Source organism: Macaca nemestrina, chromosome 10, assembly GCF_043159975.1.
Source record: "Macaca nemestrina isolate mMacNem1 chromosome 10, mMacNem.hap1, whole genome shotgun sequence".
Taxonomy (NCBI): domain Eukaryota; kingdom Metazoa; phylum Chordata; class Mammalia; order Primates; family Cercopithecidae; genus Macaca; species Macaca nemestrina.
In genome coordinates this window covers 63,658,382-63,677,642 of record NC_092134.1, presented here as the reverse complement: position 1 = coordinate 63,677,642, position 19,261 = coordinate 63,658,382, and the positions used below count along the sequence as shown (strand labels likewise).

At 38.4% G+C, this 19,261-nt stretch overlaps 1 protein-coding gene across 5 annotated transcripts in view; it reads left to right on the top strand.

Annotated features, from left to right (window-relative positions):
* RAB3I (RAB3A interacting protein) overlaps window positions 1-19,261 on the top strand; it is a 65,554-nt gene that overhangs the window by 26,657 nt on the left and 19,636 nt on the right. For 4 of the 5 annotated variants that reach the window (XM_011727181.3, XM_011727184.2, XM_071071453.1 and 1 more), the window contains exon 4: window positions 15,509-15,604. The exons of the other annotated variant lie outside the window; for it this stretch is intronic. In XM_011727181.3, coding sequence (XP_011725483.1) covers window positions 15,509-15,604 — 96 coding nt within the window. The remainder of the gene's footprint in view (window positions 1-15,508; window positions 15,605-19,261) is intronic. 5 annotated transcript variants of the gene reach the window in all.

The following is a 19,261-nucleotide window of genomic DNA, read 5'->3' as shown; positions in this document are numbered from 1 at the left end:
GATAACCCGACCTTTCTCTCTGGCTGACCTTAACATATTTCCTTCATTTCAACTTTGGTGAATCTGACAATTTTGTGTCTTGGAGTTGCTCTTCTCGAAGAGTATCTTTGTGGCATTCTCTGTATTTCCTGAATTTGAATGTTGGCCTGCCTTGCTAGGTTGGGGAAGTTCTCCCGGATAATATCCTTCAGAGTGTTTTTACAACTTGATTCAATTCTCCCTGTCACTTTCAGATACACCAATCAGATGTAGATTTGGTCTTTTCACATAGTCCCATATTTCTTGGAGGCTTTGTTCATTTCTTTTTACTATTTTTTCTCGAAACTTCTCACTTCATTTCATTCATTTGCTCTTCAATCACTGATACCCTTTCTTCCATTTGATGGAATCAGCTGAAGCTTGTGCATGTGTCACGTAGTTCCCGTGCCATGGTTTTCAGCTCCATCAGGTCATTTAAGGTCTTCTCTGTGCTGTTTATTCTAATTAGCCATTCGTCCAATCTTTTTTCAAGGTTTTTAACTTCTTTGCGATGTGTTCAAACATCCTTCTTTAGCTCGGAGAAGTTTGTTATCATCAATCTTCTGAAGCCTTCTTCTCTCAACTCGTCAAAGTCATTCCGGTTTGTTCCGTTGCTGGTGGGGAGCTGCATTCCTCAGTTGGAAATGCAGAAATCACCCATCTTCTGTGTCGCTCACGCTGGGAGCTGTAGACTGCAGCTATTCCTATTTGGCCATCTTGGACCCATAGATTGTGTGTGGATTGTGTTCTTGATTTGCTCTCACCTTGAATGTTATTGGTGTATACAAATGCTGCTGAATTTTGTACACTGACTTTGTATCTGGAAACTTTACTGGAGTCATTTATCAGTTCCAGGAGCCTTTTGGCAGAGTCTTTATGATTCTTTAGGTATAAAATCATATAGTCTATAGGAGAGATAGTTTAACTTCTTCTTTTCATGTTTTGTTGCCTTTTGCTTTTTTCTCTTGCTGGATTCCTCTGGCTAACACTTCCAGTACTGTGTTGAATAGGAGTGGTGAGAGTGGTCATCGTTGTCTTGTTCCAGTTCTCAGGGGGAAGCCTTCCAATTTTTGTTCATTCAGTATGATGTTGGCTGTGGGTTTGTCATAGATGCTCTTATTATTTTGAGGTACATTTCTTTGATGCTTAATTTCTTTAGGGTTTTTATCATGTAAGGATGTTGGATCTTATTGAACGCTTTTTCCACGTCTGTTGAGATGATCATATAGCTTTTGTTTTTAATTCTATTTACGTTGTGAATCACATTTATTGACTTATGTATATTGAACTAATCTTGCATTCCAGGAATAAAGCCTACTTGATCATGATGAATTAACTTTTTGATGTGCTGTTGGATTCAGTTTGCTAGTATTTTGTTGAGGATATTTGAATATGTGTTCACCAAGGATATTGGCCTATGTCCTTAAGTGTGTCCAGGAGGTCTGCCTGGGCATGGAGCAGAGAGGACCCGCCGATGCCAAAGCCTCTGCACGGGAGGAGTGAGGCAACTCAGGCTGCCGAACCAAGCATGCAGGTGATTTGAATGGCTGGAGATGTGCCTGGGCATGTGGCAGAGAGAATCCCCCTACCCCAGGATCTCTAATTTTTGTGGTAGCAGGTATCATTCTTTAGTTTCTATGTTTAGAACTCTCTCAAGGGTATCTTGCAAGACTCGTCTAATGGTAACGAATTCCCTTAGCACTTGCTTGTCTGGAAAATGTTTTATTTCTCCTTTGCTTATGAAGGTTAGTTTGACAGGATATGAAATTCTTGGTTATCGGGGGACTAGCCCCCAATATTTCAAAATAGGTTCTTTTCTATTTTCCCTAAGTGTCGGCCGGTCTGAGAAATAAAAAGAAAGAGTACAAAGAGAGAAATTTGACAGCTGGGATTCTGGGGGTGACATCACGTATTGGTAGGTTCCATGATGCCCCTTGAGCCACAAAACCAGCAAGTTTTTATTAGGGATTTCAAAAGGGGAGGGGAGGTACGAACAGGGAGTGAGTCACAAAGATCTCATGCTTGAAAGGGCATAAAAGATCACAAGGGGAAAGAGGCAGAGCAAGATCACAAGGCCAGGGCGAAATTAGAATTACTGATGAGTTTCCATGTCCTGCTGAGCACACATTGTCATTGATATACATCTTAACAGGGAACAGGGTTCGAGAGCAGACAACCAGTCTGACTAGAATTCACCAGGCTGGAATTTCCTAATCCTAGCAAGCCTGAGGGGCGCTGGAGGAGACCAGGGCGTATTTCATCCCAACTGTATAAGGCAGATACTCCCAGAGCGGCAATTTTAGAGACCTCCTCCTGGGAATGCATTCCTTTCCCAGGGTTATTCCTTGCTGGGAAAAGAATTAAGTGATGTTTCTCCTTTTTGCTTTCTGCAAGAAGAGAAATATGACACTGTTTTGCCCGGCCCGTCAATCAGTCAGAGCTTATGGTTATCTCCCTTGTTCCCTGAAAATCACTGTTATCCTGTTCTTTTTTAGGATGCCGAGATTTCATATTGTTCAAACACACATGTTTTACAAACAATCTGTGCAGTTAACACAATCATCACAGGGTCCTGAGGCAACATGCATCCTCAGTTTACGAAGATGATGGGATTAAGAGATTAAAGGTGCATAGGAAATTATAAAAGTATTGATTGGGGAAGTGATAAATGTCCATGAAATCTTCACAATTTATATTCTTCTGCTGTGGCTTTAGCTGGTCCCTCCATTCGGGGTCCCTGACTTCCTGCAACACTTGGTTAGAATTTCTTTTCTTTCAGAATGGTCCCCAATCTCTCCTGGCTTGTAAGGTTTCTGCTGAGAAGTCCAAAGCCTGATATGGCTCCATTTGTATGTGGTTATGTAAGCTAACCTTTTTCTCTGTCTTTAAGTATTTTTGTTTGTTTTGTTTTGCATTAACTTTGGACAGTCTTGTGACTATGTGCTGTGGCGATCTTCATTTTGGATAGTATCTTGCAGTTCTCTAGATTTTTTTGTATCTGGATGTTTACTTTTCTAGCAAGGTTAGGGAAATTCTCTTGAATTATTCCCACAAATATGTTTTCCAGGTTGTTTACTTTTTCTTCTTCTTAGGCATTCCAGTAATTCATAGGTTTGATTCTTTTGTGCAATCCTATATTTCTCAACAACTTTGTTCATTTTTTAAAATTCTTTTTTCTTTATTTTTGTTTGACCAGGTTAATTCAAAAGACTATTTTTTAAGCCCTGAAATTCTTTTTTCTGTTTGGTCCCATCTGTTGCTAAAGCTTTCAATTGTATTTTCAAATTCCTTAAGTGGGTTTTTCAGTTCCGGAAGCTCTGATTTCTTTTGAATATGTTTATTTCTTCTTTTATTTTCTGGATTGCTTTAGAAGTTTCTTTTATGTTGATTGTCAACTCTGTCTTGGATCTCATTGATCTTCCCTACAATTCATGTTTTGAATTCTTCATCTGTCATTTCTGAGTTTACATTTTAGTTAGGAACTGTTGCTGGAGAGCTAATGCTATCGTTTGGTGGTATTACTACATTTAGAGTTTTCATTGTGCCAGAATTCTTTCACTGGTTTCTCCTCATCTGGAGATGATTGCACTTCTAATTTTTGTAATTATTTTCATGTGGGTAGGAGTTTTTTCTTTGCCTATAGTTGTTTTTTTCTTTTCCTTTCTTTCCCTCCCTGTTGGGGTGTGACTGTAGAGAATGCTGGGTAGATTCTTTTGGTTTTGCTTCTATAGTTCTGTGCACTTCTTTCAGCAGGTTTTATATTGGGCTGTGCATCTGACCTACAAGCCAGTAGATGGTGCTTATAAGAGTCAGCTGTAGCCAGTGCTGCTGGGTATATACTTGTTTAATGGCAGAAACTCTCTTGCCTCAGGCAGTGGTCTGAGCTCCCTGCTTAGCTCCAGGAGGATGGGGCCATGATTGGTGAGAAGAACTGGGCAAATCTGCCGAAGGTGCACTCATGGCAAGCACAAAAAAATACCAGTGCTGAGGGTGAATCCAATGGGTGGCTACCAGGTACCCAGAAGTTTGCCTAGGCATGGAGCTGGGAATCCCCTTCAGCCCTAAGTTCCCTGCATGGTGAACGGGGTGGCCTAAATTCTTAATCTCAGAGAGTTGGTGCTCCAGGTGCCTGGAGGTCTGCATGGGTGTGGAGCAGAGAGGACCCACCTATACCAAGGCCTCTGCACAGGAGGAGTGAGGCAACTCAGGCTGCCTCACCAAGCATGCAGGTGCTTTGAATGCTTGGAGATCTGCCTGGGCATGTGACAGAGAGAACCCCCCCAGCCCCAGGATCTCTGCACAGGAAGGGTGGGATGGCTCAGACTGCTGATTCAGGTGAGTGGGATCTCTGAATGTCTGAGATATGCCTCTGTGAAGTGGAGAAGACCCCCTTTAACCAAGATTTCTGCACAAGAGGAATGAGGTTACTCAGGCTTCTGAACCAGACAAGCAGGTGCTTTGAATGTCTGGAGATCTGCTTGGTCATGTAACAGAAAGGGTCCCCCTAGACCAGGATATCTGCATGGGAAAGGTGGTGGGGCAGCATAAGCTGCTGATCCAGGCAAACTGGTTCCCTGAATGTCTGCAGATCTGCTTGGGTGTGTAGTGGAGAGGACCTCACCATACCATCATCTACATCCAGGAAGGATGGTGCCAGCTCAGGCTGCTGAACCAAATGCGCAGGTGCTATGAATACCTGGAGATCTGCCTGGGCATGGACCAGATAGGGTCTTGCTGTACCACAGTCTATGTCCAGGAAAGGGTGGGGTGGTTCAGGCTACTGATTCAGGTGAGTGGGTGCTCCAAATACCTGGAGATCTGCCTGGATATAGAGTGGAGAGGGCTCTGCTGTACCACAATCTATGTCCATGATGGGTGAGGTGGTGCAGGCTGCTGGTCCAGAAAAGTGGGTGCCCCAAATGCTTAGAGATCTTCCTGGGAATGGAGCAGAGAAGGCCCTGCTATGTTATAATGTATGCCCAGGAAAAGTGGGGCTGCTCAGGCTGCTGGCCCAGGCAGGTATGTGCTCTGAATGCCTGGATTTCTCCCTAGGTTGGAGTGAGAGGACTCCACTGCACCGTAATCTCGGGAACAGGCTGAGGCACCCAACAGTGTCTCGCGAGGATCAGTTCATGTTGCCACACTGGCCCTGGCTGCAAGCCTTGCTGCCCAGGAGAAACTGCAGTGGTAGTAGTTCTCCTCCTGCCCCAACCCTGTGACAGGGAAGAGCACAATTCCAGTGCCTACTGCTGAGGTACTTCCCACAGTTCTGCTTTTGGAGGCCCTGACCCCACTCTAAAACAGGTGCTCCAATCTCTGTTCTAAGACTAAAATGCATGAATGGCCATGCTGCTAGGTTGTCAAAGAATGGCTAACTTTGTATGTGCCCTCATGGGGTTTGGCTGTGTCCCCACCCAAATCTCATCTTGAATTCCCATGTGTTGTGGGAGGGACCCTGGGGGAGATAATCGAATCACAGGGGCAGGTCTTTCCTGTGCTGTTCTCGTGATACTGAATAAGTATCACAAGATCTGATGGTTTTACAGGGGAGAATTTCCCTGTACAATCTCTCTTCTCTTGTCTGCCACTGTGTTAGATGTGTCTTTCACCTTCTGCCATGATTGTAAGCCTCCTCAGCAGTGTGGAACTGTAAGTCCATTAAACCTCTTTCTTTTGTAAATTGCCCAGTCTTGGGTATGTCTATCAGCAGTGTGAAAATGGACTAATACATGCCCTGATTAAAAATGGCATTCTGCTTTTGGTCCTGGGTTTGGGAACATGTCTGTAGCTTTTCCCAGTGTCTTTCCCTCATAGCATCTCCAAGACTGTCTCTAAGTTAACTCCAGGGATTGGGAGAAACAAAGTGCTCTCCTTCAGCCAGGGTAGCTCGGAACCCCTGGTGGACAGGTGAATCACAGAGGGAAGTTCTCTGCCTCTCTCATCTACTGGGACTTCACTCACTTTTATCAGCCAGACACTATCACGGGGCCTATTTGTCAGCATTCTGCTCCCTGGGATCTGAGGTATCTTTTGTGATTCTGGTAGATCTCTGTTTTCCTTTTATGCCTTATCTTGTGACTTCCAAGTGGCTGTGGCATGCTCAAATCCTCTAATCCACCATGTTGGGGAAGCAGAAAACCAGAAACAAATATTTATTGAATAACCAAAGTACTCCCAGCATTACACCAGGTTGTGTAAGGCGCAAAAATAATATAGATATGTCTCTCTTTAAGGAGTTTACTAGTTGGGGAGAAGTGGCATATATTTTATGGTGATGTTTCATTGATTGAGTTGCACTTTTTTTCAACTAACATCTCTGAAGTCAGTGTAAGTCTTAAAGTTGCAGTCAGCTAGACATTAATCATGACATTTATCGTTGCTTTCTTGTGTGTGAACTTGTCATAGCTGTGTTATAAATGTAATTGAATTATGTGAGTTGGGTTCCATATTTGTGATCTGAACTACTGGGTTAAATATCTTCAAAAGGATCTCACTGTGATATGACATCAAAACAGAAAGGCACAAAAAAGCACAGTTACATATGATAAAAGTCTATGTTTTCATCAGTTTAAGAGAGTCTTCCTATAGGTTTAAAGTAAAAATTCCAGTTGGAAAAAAGAACATTATAGATTCATTAATAACATATTTTTAATGTCTAAAATGTTTTTCCAAAAAAGTGATGAAGTCTTGGATTTGATGAAATACACTTGATTATAGAGTCCTGATATTCTGTATTCTAAATATACTGATCGCTTGGTATCCATTGGGGGTTTTGTTCCAGTCCTCCAAATCCGCCCCCCACCCTGCCGGTGATACCAAAATCGATAGATCCTCAGTTGCATAGTGTTTATGTATAACCTATGCACATTCTCCTGTATACTTTAAATCATCTCTACATTACTTATAATACCTAATATAAATGCTGTGTAAATGGTTGTTATACTGTATTGTTTTATAGAAATTTGTATTTTTATTGTTTTTTCCTCAACATTTTGATCTGTGGTTTGGTGGATATGCAGATTTGGAACCTGCTGATGCAGAACCTGTGTACACAGAGTGCAAACTATATCTCTCAGATTTCTTGTCTCCAGTATTACCTCTTTGAATCTGTATCTCTTGCTTATAATATTGCAGTGATTAGTTTTGTCTCTTTCCAGTCTTCTTTTTTTAACCCAGACATAATGTCCAAGTTACCATTTAAAAAAAAATTTGATTTTTAACTGACAGGTAGTAATTGTATATATTTATGCGACACAGTGTGCTATTGTATATATATATACACACACACACATACACACACACATTGTATAATGATCAAATCAGACTAAATAGCATTGCTATCACCTCAAATATTTATTGTTTCTTTGTGATGAGACATTAAAAATCTCTTCTATTTTGCAATATTTAATAGATTATTAACGATTCACCCCTGCTGTGCAATAGAACACCAGAACTTATTTCTCCCATTTAAAGTGTAACTTTTTATCCGTTTACCAACCTCTCCTCATTCTACTCCTCCCTGCTTTTCCCAGGTTTTGATAACCGCTATTCTATGCTCTACTTCTGTGAGATCAAACTTTTTAGATTCCACATATGAGTTTGAGATCATGCAATATTTGTCCTTCTGTACTTGCCTTATTTCACTTAACATAGTGTCATCTAGGCTTATCTATATTGTCACAATGACAGGATTTCATTCTTGTTTATGGCTGAATAGTATTTCATTTTGTATATATACTGCATTTAAAATAATCCAGCCAGGTGTGGTGGCTCATGCCTGTAATCCCAGCACTTTAGAAGGCCAAAGTGGGCGGATCGTTTGACTACAGGCATTCAAAACCAGCCTAGGCAACATAGTGAGACCCCATTTCTGCAAAAAATAAATAAACCAGACATGGTGGTGCATGCCTGTGGTCTCAGCTACTTGGAAAGCTGAGGTGGAAGGATTGCTTGAGCTTCTGTGGTTGAGGCTGCAGTGAGCTGTGATCATGTCACTGCATTCCAGCCTGGGTGACAGAGTGAGACCCTGTCTCAAAAAAAAAAAAGTTCATTCTCTGATGAACACTTAGGTTGATTCCATGTCTTAGCTATTGAGAATAGTGCTGCAGTAAACTTGGGAGTGCAGCTGTCTCTTTGACATACGAATTTAATTTTCTGTGGATTTTATTCCCAGTAGTGGAATTACTGCATACTCTATTTTTAATTATTTGGGGACCCTCCATACTGTTGTCTGTAATGGCTGTGCTAATTTATATTACCACCAACAGTGTATAAAATATTCCCTTTCTCCACATCCTCCTCAGTGTTTATTTTTTGTCATTTTGATGATAGCCATTCTAAGTGGGTTGAGATGATACCTCATGGTGCTTTTGATTTGCATTCCCTTAATTATTAATGATGCTGAGCATTTTTTCATATACCTTTTGGTCATTTGTATGTCTTCTTTTGAGAAATGTTTATTCAGGTCTTTTGCCCATTTAAAATTATGTTTGTATTTTTGCCATTGAGTTGTTTCCATTTCTGGGAGTGAGTGCTGAATTCCCTATTATTGTATGACAGTCTATCCTTTTAGGTCTATTAATATTTGCTCCAATGTAAGGTGCATATATATTTACAATTATTATGTCCTCTTTATTGGCCCCCTTATATAATACTCTTGTTTCTTTTTACAATTTTTGGCTTAAACTCTGTTTTATCTAATATAAGTATAGGTAGCTACTCTTGCTTTCTTTTGTTTTTCTATTTGCATTGAATGTTTTCCCTTTCAGTCTCTGTATGTCCTTATGAAGGATTTGAGTCTCTTGTAGGCAGCATAGAGTTGGGTCTTGTTTTTTAAATTCATTCAGTCTCTCTGTTTCTTATTAGAAATTTTGATCCATTTACATTCAAGGTTATTAATAAGTAAATACATACCTCTGCAATTTTGGTACTTCTTTTATTGTTGTTTTATAGATCCTTCCTTCCTTTCTGGCTGTCTTCCTTTGTGGTTAAGTGATTTTCTCTAGTATGTTTTGATGCCTTGGCGTTTTACTTTTAGTGTATCTATTGTAGGATTTTGCTTTGTGGTTACCATGAGGCTTACAAAAAACATAACCAGTTATTTTAAACTGCTAACAACGTAATTTTGATTGAAAAGAAAGAAAACGTACACTCTTAACTCCATTCTTTTCCCACATTTTGAATTTTTGATGTTACAATTTATATCTTTGTATATTGTCTCCTAACAAAGTATTATAGTATTATTTTTAATAGTTTTGTTTTTTAGTCTTAATACTAAAGATAGGAATGGTTAATATACCACTATTACTATATTAGAGTATTCTGAATTTGTCTGTTTACTGACTTGTGCCAGTGATTTTTATACCTTCAGAAGTTTCTTTGTTACCTGTTAGCATTCTTTTCTTTCAGATTAAAGAAATCCCTTTAGCATTTCTTGTAAGACAGTTCTGATGGTACTGAATTCCTTCAGCTTTTGTTTTTCTGGGAAACTTTTAATCTTCATTTCTGAAAGATGGCTTTGCTGGGTACAGTATTCTTGGTGTTTTTGTTTGTTTTTTCCTTCGGCTCTCTGAATATATTCTACTTCCTCCTGATCTGCAAGGTTCTTGCTGAGAAGTCTGCTGTCAGGCATATTGGAATTCTTTTATATGGTAACTTGCTTCTTTTCTCTTGCTGCTTTCAGAATCCCCTCCATGTCTTTGATCTTTGAGAGCTTGATTATAATATGCCTTGGGGCAGTCTTATTTAGGTTGAGCATGGTTAGTGATGTTTGACTTTCCTTTATCTGGATTTAATTTTTCTCCAGGTTTTGAAAATGTTCTGTTATTATTTATTTGGATACACCTTCTACCCCTTTGTCTTTCTTTATTCCCTCTTGAACTCCAGTTACTCAAACATTTTCTCTTTTGGTGCTATCCCATAGATATCCCATAGATCTTGTAAGCTTTCTTCATTTTTCTTTAGTCTTTTTTTCTTTTTTCTTCTCTACCTGTATGTTTTTCACTTATCCTGCCTTTGAGCTCACTCATTGTTTCTTCTGCTTGGTCAGTTCTGTTGTTGAAGCTCTCTATTGCATTTTTCACTGCTTTCACTGCACATTCCAGCTAGGGAACTTTTGTATTTATTTATTTATTTTTTTAATTTCAGTGTCTCTGTTAAATTTTTCTGATAAATTTCTGAATTGTTTATCTGTATTTTCTTAATGTTCACTGATGATCCTTAACACAGCTAGTTTGATTTTTATTCTGACAGGTCACACATCTCCATCTTTTTAGGGTCTGTTATTGGCACCTTATTTTGTCTTTTTGGTGAGGTCATAATTCCCTGATTGTTCTTATGCTTGTGGATGTACATTGATGTCTGCTTATTAACAAATTAGTTATTTATTCAAGTCTTTGCAGTGTGACTTTGTGCCCATCCTTCTTCAGTGGGCCTGTCTAGAAATCTTAAGAGTGGCTGTTGTCAAGCCTGTGAGTACTGCATTCATTTCAGCGGTAGAGGGCGCCTTAAGCCCATTTTTACCACGAGTCTCCTGAGGGCTTCCAGGATGACGTGGTGCTCCAGCCAGGATATACCTGATGATCACTCAAGGTAGGGGTACCCTGACTGTGAGAAAGTTGGCCAGTGACCCGAACCTGGAAGTCTGTCCCATTTGCTTAGACAGATGCATGTTTCCCAGCAGCTGCCTGCACAGATGGGATAGTTCCCCAACTGCAGCAAAAGAAACTGGAGCTGAGACTGGGACCCCTTACATTCTGCTGTAGGATGGAGGCTGGTGAGCTTGCCCCAGTGGCCCACATCCATACTTCCCAGTAATTACCTGCATGGATGGGACAGTTTACCAACTGCAGGGAGAGGGGCTGGAGCCAAGTCTGGGCCCCTTCACTGCTGTGGAACAGAGGCTGGCAAACCTAGCAGGGTAGCCCAGGCAGGCAAACTTCCCCCAGAAGCTCCCTGCACAGGTGGGACATTTCCTTGACTGCAGTGAGAGAGGCTAGAGTGGAGAGTGGGATCCTTTAGGACCTGCTTTGGGACAGGTCCTTCAAGGAGGCTCAGACAGACAAATCATTCCTGGGTTGTGGATATGGGTAAATCTTCCTCTGGGTCCTTGTGCAAGCAGTAATAAACTGGGCCCATGGCTGGGTGACCGAGGGATTGGAGCCAATTTACAGGGTAACTTTCAGATCTGCTGCCAAGACCAATGTCAGTGGGCAGATGAAGCTTCCTGCTTAGGCACTAGTGTGCTTGATTCCTCCTAAGTCTGTTTTTTTTTAAAATTAGTATTTTGGAAGGTTTGATTTTTGTTTTGTTATTTTTAATCAAATACATTTATATATCTTAAAAGTTCTTTATATACTACCTTTGTTTCCTGCCATAAACAATACTAAACTATTTCTTCCCTTTTCCTGTATCATTTAATTTTAGTTACAAGTATTATCTTAATGCCAATCACTATGTTCATAAACGTACTTGAGTTTATCCCGGTTGATTTGAGAGCTTCAAGTTGTAACTCTTTTTTCCAAGCAATACTTAAGAAGTTAGTACACTTAGTTTCACCTTTCTCGTAATTTTTTTGGTTTTTAAAAATAATATGTGTTATTTTTACATCCCTTGAGCTTGTATCATTTTTATACCATTTCGTCAGTTTTAGCTCCATTTTTAAAAAATTGACACTATTTTTTAGAGCAGTTTTAGGTTCACAGCAAAATTGAAAGTACAGAGTCCCCATATACTTGGCTGTCCCCACACACGCACAACGTCCCCCACCATTAACATCCCCTACCAGAGTGGTACATTTCTTAAAATTAATAAACCTCCATTGACACATTGTCTCTCAAAGTTCATAGTTTACATTAGGATTTACTCTTGGTGTTGTACATGCTGTGGATTTTGACGAATGTATAATGACATATATCTACCATGATAGTATCATACAGAGTAGTTTCACTGATCTAAAAATCCTCTGTGCTCTGCCTGCTCATCCCTTTCTCCCCAAAAACCCTGGCAACCACTGATCTTTTTAACATCTCTGTAATCCTGCCTTTTCCAGATTGTCATACAGTTGGAATCATATAGTGTGTAGTCTTTTCAGATTGGCTTTTTTCACTTGGTAATGCGCATTTAATCTTCTTTTATGTTTTTTCATGGCTTGTTAATTCATTTTCTTTTAGCACAAAATGATATTCCGCTGTCTGGACGTACCACAGTTTATCCATTCACCTCGTGAAGGCCGTCTTGGCTGCTTCTAAGTTTGGGCAATTATGAGTGAATAAAGCTGCTATAAATGTGTGTTTGCAGGTTTTTGTGTGGACATGTTTTTGACTAATTTAGGCAAATACCAACAAGTGTGATTGCTGGATCCCATGGTAAGAGTATGGTTAGCTTTGTAAGAAATTGCCAAGCTATCTTCCAAAGTAGCTTTACCATTTTGTGTTGTCACTAGCAATAAATTAAAGTTCCTATTGGTTCACATTCTCTTTAGCGTTTGATATTACGTTTTAATGCCCCAAAGGGGGATTAAAAAACTATATTGCCATCACACTTACAACACCACTAACTTGTGTTCTGAGTTTTGGCCATTCTAGTAGGTATGTAGGGTATCTCATTGTTTTTTTGTTTTGTTTTTTCTTTATGAGATTGAGTCTCGCTCTGTCGCCCAGCCTTGAGTGCAGTGGCGCAATCTCGGCTCACTGCAACCTCCGCCTCCCGTGTTCAAGTGATTCTCCTGCCTCAACCTCCTGAGTAGCTGGGATTACAGGCACGCGCCACCATGCCTGGCTAATTTTCGTATTTTTAGTAGAGACAGGGTTTCACCATGTTGGTCAGGCTGGTCTTGAACTCCTGACCTCGTGATCCGCCCACCTCAGACTTCCAAAGTGCTGGGATTACAGATGTGAGCCACTGCATCCGGCCATCTCATTGTTCTAAATTGTGGTTCCTTAATGAGATATGTTGATTATCTTTTCTTTCTTTCTTTCTTTCTTTCTTTTTTTTTGAGATGGGGTCTTGCTCTGTCGCCTAGGCTAGAGTGCAGTGGCACAATCTCTGCTCACTGCAAGCTCCACTGCCTCCCAGGTTCATGCAATTCTCCTATCTCAGCCTCCTGAGTAGCTGGGACTACAGGCGCCCGCCACCATGCCCGGCTAATTTTTTTTGTATTTTTAGTAGAGACGGGGTTTCACTGTGTTAGCTAGGATGGTCTCAATCTCCTGACCTCATGATCCGCCCGGCCTTGGCCTCCCAAAGGGCTGGGATTACAGGCGTGAGCCACCACGCCCAGCGATTATCTTTTCATATGCTTATTTGTCATCTGTGTATCTGTCTTCTCTGGCGAAGTGTCTGTTTTGGTCATTTGCCCAGTTTTTAATTGGGTTGTTCTTTGCTCACTGTTGAATTTTAAATGTTCTTTGTATATTTTGGAAACAGTAGTTTATCATATAGGTCATTTGCAAATATTTTTTTCCCAATTTGTGTCATGTCTTCTCATTCTCTTGATATTCCCATCTTTTAGTTGTAGTTCTAGCTGTATTTTCTTCTTACCCCAGTCCGTCATGTTACGGCTTCTCCAGTGTTTTTTTTTGTTGTTGTTGTTGTTGTTGTTGTTGTTTAATCTGAAACATTCTGTGGTTCACTCAGGCAAGCTCATAGGAGAGACATTTTCTAAGGTCTTACAGCTTTATAACTTTGTGGTCGTACAATTGAAAGACACTTTTGCTAGATATAAAATACTCAGCTCACATTTTTTTCCTTTGAGTATCTTAAAAATGTTACTTCATTGTTTTCTAACATAAATGTTGCCATTGAAATTTGGTTCCAGTCTGATTTTTTTTCCCTTATAGGTGACTTGGCTTTGTATTTAACTTCATTATTGTGATAACTTTACATATTTTTGTTTCCCATGTTTAAATGATCTGGATTTCCCTGGACTGTTAGGAAGAGGTTCCTATGAAAGAATAAATCAGGATAGCTTTATCAGTTTACATTTGAAGGTCTTTCTCCTTTGTTGTTATTGGAGTATGTGTGTAGCCCCTTTTGTCTCTTAGGTAATCTTTGGTCAAAAAGGTTTTTCTTTTCTAGCGCACTGTTTCTGAGAGCTTTACATGCTTAGCATCCCATCAGAGGATACTTATTTTCTTTTTATAGTATTTTCTGTCAACTGTTCCCTTTGGAACTTTGCCACTCCCTTCTCTCTTTATATCTGATCCTTCTTTCTCACTGTCTTCATTATCTTGCAGTTTTGTTTGAGATTTCAGAGACTTTTCCCCCTTAGGGTGAGACTGTCCTGGTGAGGGCTCTTTTTTACATACTCCTCTAAGATGCTTGAGGGTTTAGAGCTTCATAGCACTCTTTGCTGCCTCTAGGACTGACTATACAGGTTTTTATGCTCACCTGCAACTTGGAGCTTGTGGAAACCTTTTCCTTTCTCTCCATTTATTTCTTAGATTTGCTGTCCGAGTTTTTTCCAAAGATAGAGTGCTGTGCTTGTAGAGTATTTCTTAGTGATTTTTGGGTTTTGTTGCTTTGTAGGGTAGCTCTGTTGTAGCTTTAATTTCCTGCTGCTTTTGTACATCTGGTAATCATGCATTGTGAGCAATTTATCCACATTCTCTTAATATTCTGAGAATTATGGAGATTCTCTTTTACTTAGTTTCATTGGGCTATTCTCATATCCTTGTTGGTATATCTGGTTTTTAGAAATTATCTTTGGGGGATTAAAAGGCTATACTGCCACCACAATTATAACACCACTAACTCGTTATTTTATTAGTTTAATTGTGACTAATATGTAAGGAGCTTAGATTTTTTTTCCCCCTGTGTTTGAAAGGTTAGGGCTACTTAAGCATACAAAATTGCATATTTTTAATATCTGAATAAGAGAATTTTAAAACATCTATATGTGACCTGGTGAGGAGTTGAATATAAATGTAGAATGTGATTTTTGTTAACATTTTTCTTGATTTTAAATGCAAATATACATCATTTATATCTGGTTACATTGTTTAATGGGTATAGTCTCCTAACAGATATTTTAGATAATTGCAGTATGGTACACGAAGTTACCTGTAAGTAAATAGCTTTTAAAGTAAACATGAAAAAAGTGAATTTTTATTGAAATTAATATGCATAATTCCTTGCTTGATGGAAATAAATATGTATAGCGAAAAGTTAAAGGAAAAAAGAATTAAGTCATTTTTTGTTTATTTTCACCTGTAATATATATTTTTATATATTATATATAATATATAGTTTTAATTTTTGAATATTTTATGAAAGAAATGTGAAAATTTAATTTGTTAGTTGGGATTTTCTGTAATTTTGGACTTCCCTGATTGTCTTCCACCTAGCAGGTGCTAGATAAATATTTTCAATGTGAACATTGTAGGAAGCGACAGTATTCATATTTTATAATTTTATTAGTAAAGATTATATAGTCTGCTGAAACTAACTTCCAACAATGGAGATCCAAAATAAAATTATCAATTTCTCTTAGGAACTGAAGTTAAAAGATGAAGAATGTGAGAGGCTTTCAAAAGTGCGAGATCAACTTGGACAGGAATTGGAAGAACTCACAGCTAGTCTATTTGAGGTTGGTCTATTTACATCTTGGCCAACAGCAGCATCTTGACTTTTATATATTGACAAAATTGTATTTTGAGGGAATCTTGAAAAAGATTTGCTTAGCTTCATGTATATTTATAAGTCCTCTAAGCAAAAGAGAAATCTTTAAGTAATGTAGAATTTACAACTTAAAATGATGTGAAAAGAAATAAAAAACAACTATGGGCTACCAGTATCAGATTGTTTAAAAATGTATGTGTGCAAAGAAAGGAGGCAAATTTTAGTATTGATTTTTTATTTTACCAAGTATTTATGGGCTACTTTAGATTAACTACATATGACTGTACAACTAAGAGGGCAGACTCTGAGATAGTCATCTTATATGGGATAGTTTGAGAAATGGTAGAAGGCACATCTACTTGTAAGAAGGCATACTTTTTATATCCAGCCCACCACCAGGAAAAGTTTCTACCTAACTGGAGCAGTGTTTCTCCATAGGGGTGCCACTGACATTGTAGGACGTTTAGTGTCCTTGGTGTATTAGGGTTCTCCAGAAAAACAGAGCCTATACATATACATATAGAGAGAGATACAGAGAGAGAGAGAGAGAGAGGGACAGAGGCACTCATTATTATAGGGAGTTGACTCTTGCTGTTACGGAGGCTGGCAAGTCCCAGGGAACCGCCGTGGAAGTCAGCAAACTGGAGGCCCAGGAGGGCTGATAGTGCACTTCCAGTCTGACTTTGAAGGTCTGAGAACTGGGAAGAGCAAATGTTTCAGTTTGAATCTGAAGGCAGAAAAAAGAATCTCTTCCTTGAGGGAGGGTCGCCCTTTTTTGTTCTATTCAGGTCATCAACTGATTGGATGAGGGTCACCCACATTCTAGAGGGACGTCTACTTTACTCAGTCTACCAGTGTAAATGTTACTCTTATGCAAAAACATTCAGGATAATCTTTGACTACATATTTGAGCACCCTGTGATTCAATCAGGTTGACATACACAATTAACCATCACAATAGGCTTTGCTCAAAAAAGTGCTAGTAACACCCCCTGATCATTTTGACAGCATACAAATACCCCTGGTGGGCGAGGTGAGGGTAGTACTTCCATGAGTAAGAACTGTTGCCATAAAGTGTCTCCTTTGGGTTAAGATCTTGAGTCTTGAGAAGTTCCTTAACAATAACATTGATGTGTTACTGGAATGGCTAATGCCATTATCATTTAACTATATATATATATTTTTCCTAAAGATTTGTTCTTAAAACTTTTATTATAATGAACTTGTGGCGGGGGGAAATTCCATCACCTTTTGTTATTTTTACTCATAATCTATTTCACAGTCTCAGGTATATATATATTCTTACATAGTTGTAATTTAATATTTTGTGTTTTTCTAAGTAACATTTTTAATGTTACTGCACCATCACTGATTGTAATGATAGTCATCATCTACTAACTAGGTGCCTGTTCCACAACTTTTATCATTACAAGTAACATTGCACTGGATGTCTTTAGATATGTAGGACTTCCCATGCTTTCCTTGCTCCATACCCCTTTGCCTTCTTCTCTGTCTTTTTAGGGTCATTTTCTTTCATGAACATTTTAAAACTAATTTGTTTATTTTCTTAGCTAGCTAGTCATTGGAGATGAGAGGAGAATAAATTTAAGGATAGGAAGAGTGGAAAGTTGAAGAGGTAGATTAGAAGCTATATGACTTGTTATATTTCTGTATAGAAGGTTATATAGAAACGTAAGATTTTTCTTCCGTGTTGTCTGACTGGAAGAAAATTTTGTAGTGATATGTATATTAAGTAAAAAGCAAATATATTGAGCTATTTATGTTAATTTTTATTTCCTGACTACTTGCATTTAATTCAACCCTGCTTAGTTTCACCCATCTGCACATGTATGTATGTTCTGTTACATGAAATAGAATGAGAAAAAACAGAAAGAAACTTCTCCCTGTAAGTAGCAGGATGTGAAGGACCGGAAATGCAGCTTATGCAGTTAGTGAAAAAGCATATCTAAAAAATATAGTTTGGAGTCTCTAACCTTTTCTAACCCAATGGTGGCTATTAGCATTGACACTGTGGCTACTTTCTGGAAAACAAAGTACATTGATTAAAGATGATTTTGGTAATGAAGAAAGTTGTATTCGAACCAATTATTTATGAATCTTGGAAAAAGTGCTCAAAGTTTTTCTTTGGTCTTAATTGTGCCTTCATGATCTGTTTACCATTGTCTTATGAACAGATACTTTTTTTGCACTTTATATGTGTGTGTGTGTATGTGTGCATAACTTTTTAAGAATTAAACATTATTCTGAATAAACTCAATATGCACAGTTTTGGTAAGCCTGACATGTATATTCAAATTAGGAGTCTATTATCCTAGTCTTCAATATAATTATACTTTGTATATAACAAAGTTGAGTTTTAAAAGTATCAAATACTGAACAAACCTCAAAAGTTATGTTTTTCTTTTAACACCTCCAATTTTGAGATAATATAAAATTAAGTCAGTTGAAAGAATACAAAGCAGTCTACATCTCACATGGAGAAGAAAAGTAGTCTTAAGAAGTTTGTTTTATAAGCCAGTTTTAGTAAATGTTTATGATATGTCTAGTTTTCTCTCAACAGTACTATGATGCATATAGGGCAGATTATTATCATTTTATTTGAGAAGAAAAGTGAGGCACAGAGAGGCTAATGAGCAATGCAGGCATTCATATTCATGATCCTAACTCTTGCTTTATCTACTGTGAAAATCATAAATGGCATTTCTGTTTGTCTCAAACCACAGAAAAGAAGTCATCACTGGGGCCTCTTATTTCTTCATGCCACACTCAAATGATCAGTTAAGTCTTTTGATGCTACCTCCAGGACATAGAACACATCACCTTCCAAGCCACCATCATTTGTTAGCTAAATCAATAGATGCCAAACTTTTTGAACCTGTACCTGATAAGTACAAGAAAAATTTGAGCATGTTACCTCCATTATGATGAAGATACCTAATATTTATTGAGAGTTCCCTATGTGCTAGGCACATATAGGCAGTGTTCTATATGAACATATATACGTATTTATAAATTACACACACTTGCTAATGGACATACTAATGTGTTAACATACGTTGTAAATACACGTTTTAAAATATAAGACAATAAAAATGCTTAAAATTTTTATTATGGTACAAAAATATTTTATTCTCATTAAAACAGTTATACACACACATGTTTTATATATACTTAGTGAGAGGATTGTGATTGAATATGTTACTTTTTTTTAGAAAATCTTGTTTTGACAGTTTATAATCCAGATTAAGGTCTGGTCTAAGTTCGGTTTTCAAAAGTAGATCTAATACTGCTGATAACTCACACATCTATTGGTCTGATATAAGAAATACATCTTTCCCTATTTTAAATCATTATTTTGTCATTATGAGATTTCATCATGCAAACATCGGTAGAGTATACTTACACAAACCTAGATGTGGTACAGCCTATTACACACCTTGAGTATATCATATTGCTTATTGCTCCTGGGCTACAAACCTGTACAGCATGTTACTATACTGAATACTGTAGGCACTTGTGACACAGTGATAAATATTTATGTATCTAAACATAGAAAAGGTAAAGTAAAAATAAATATGGTATTATAATTTTATGGGATCACTGT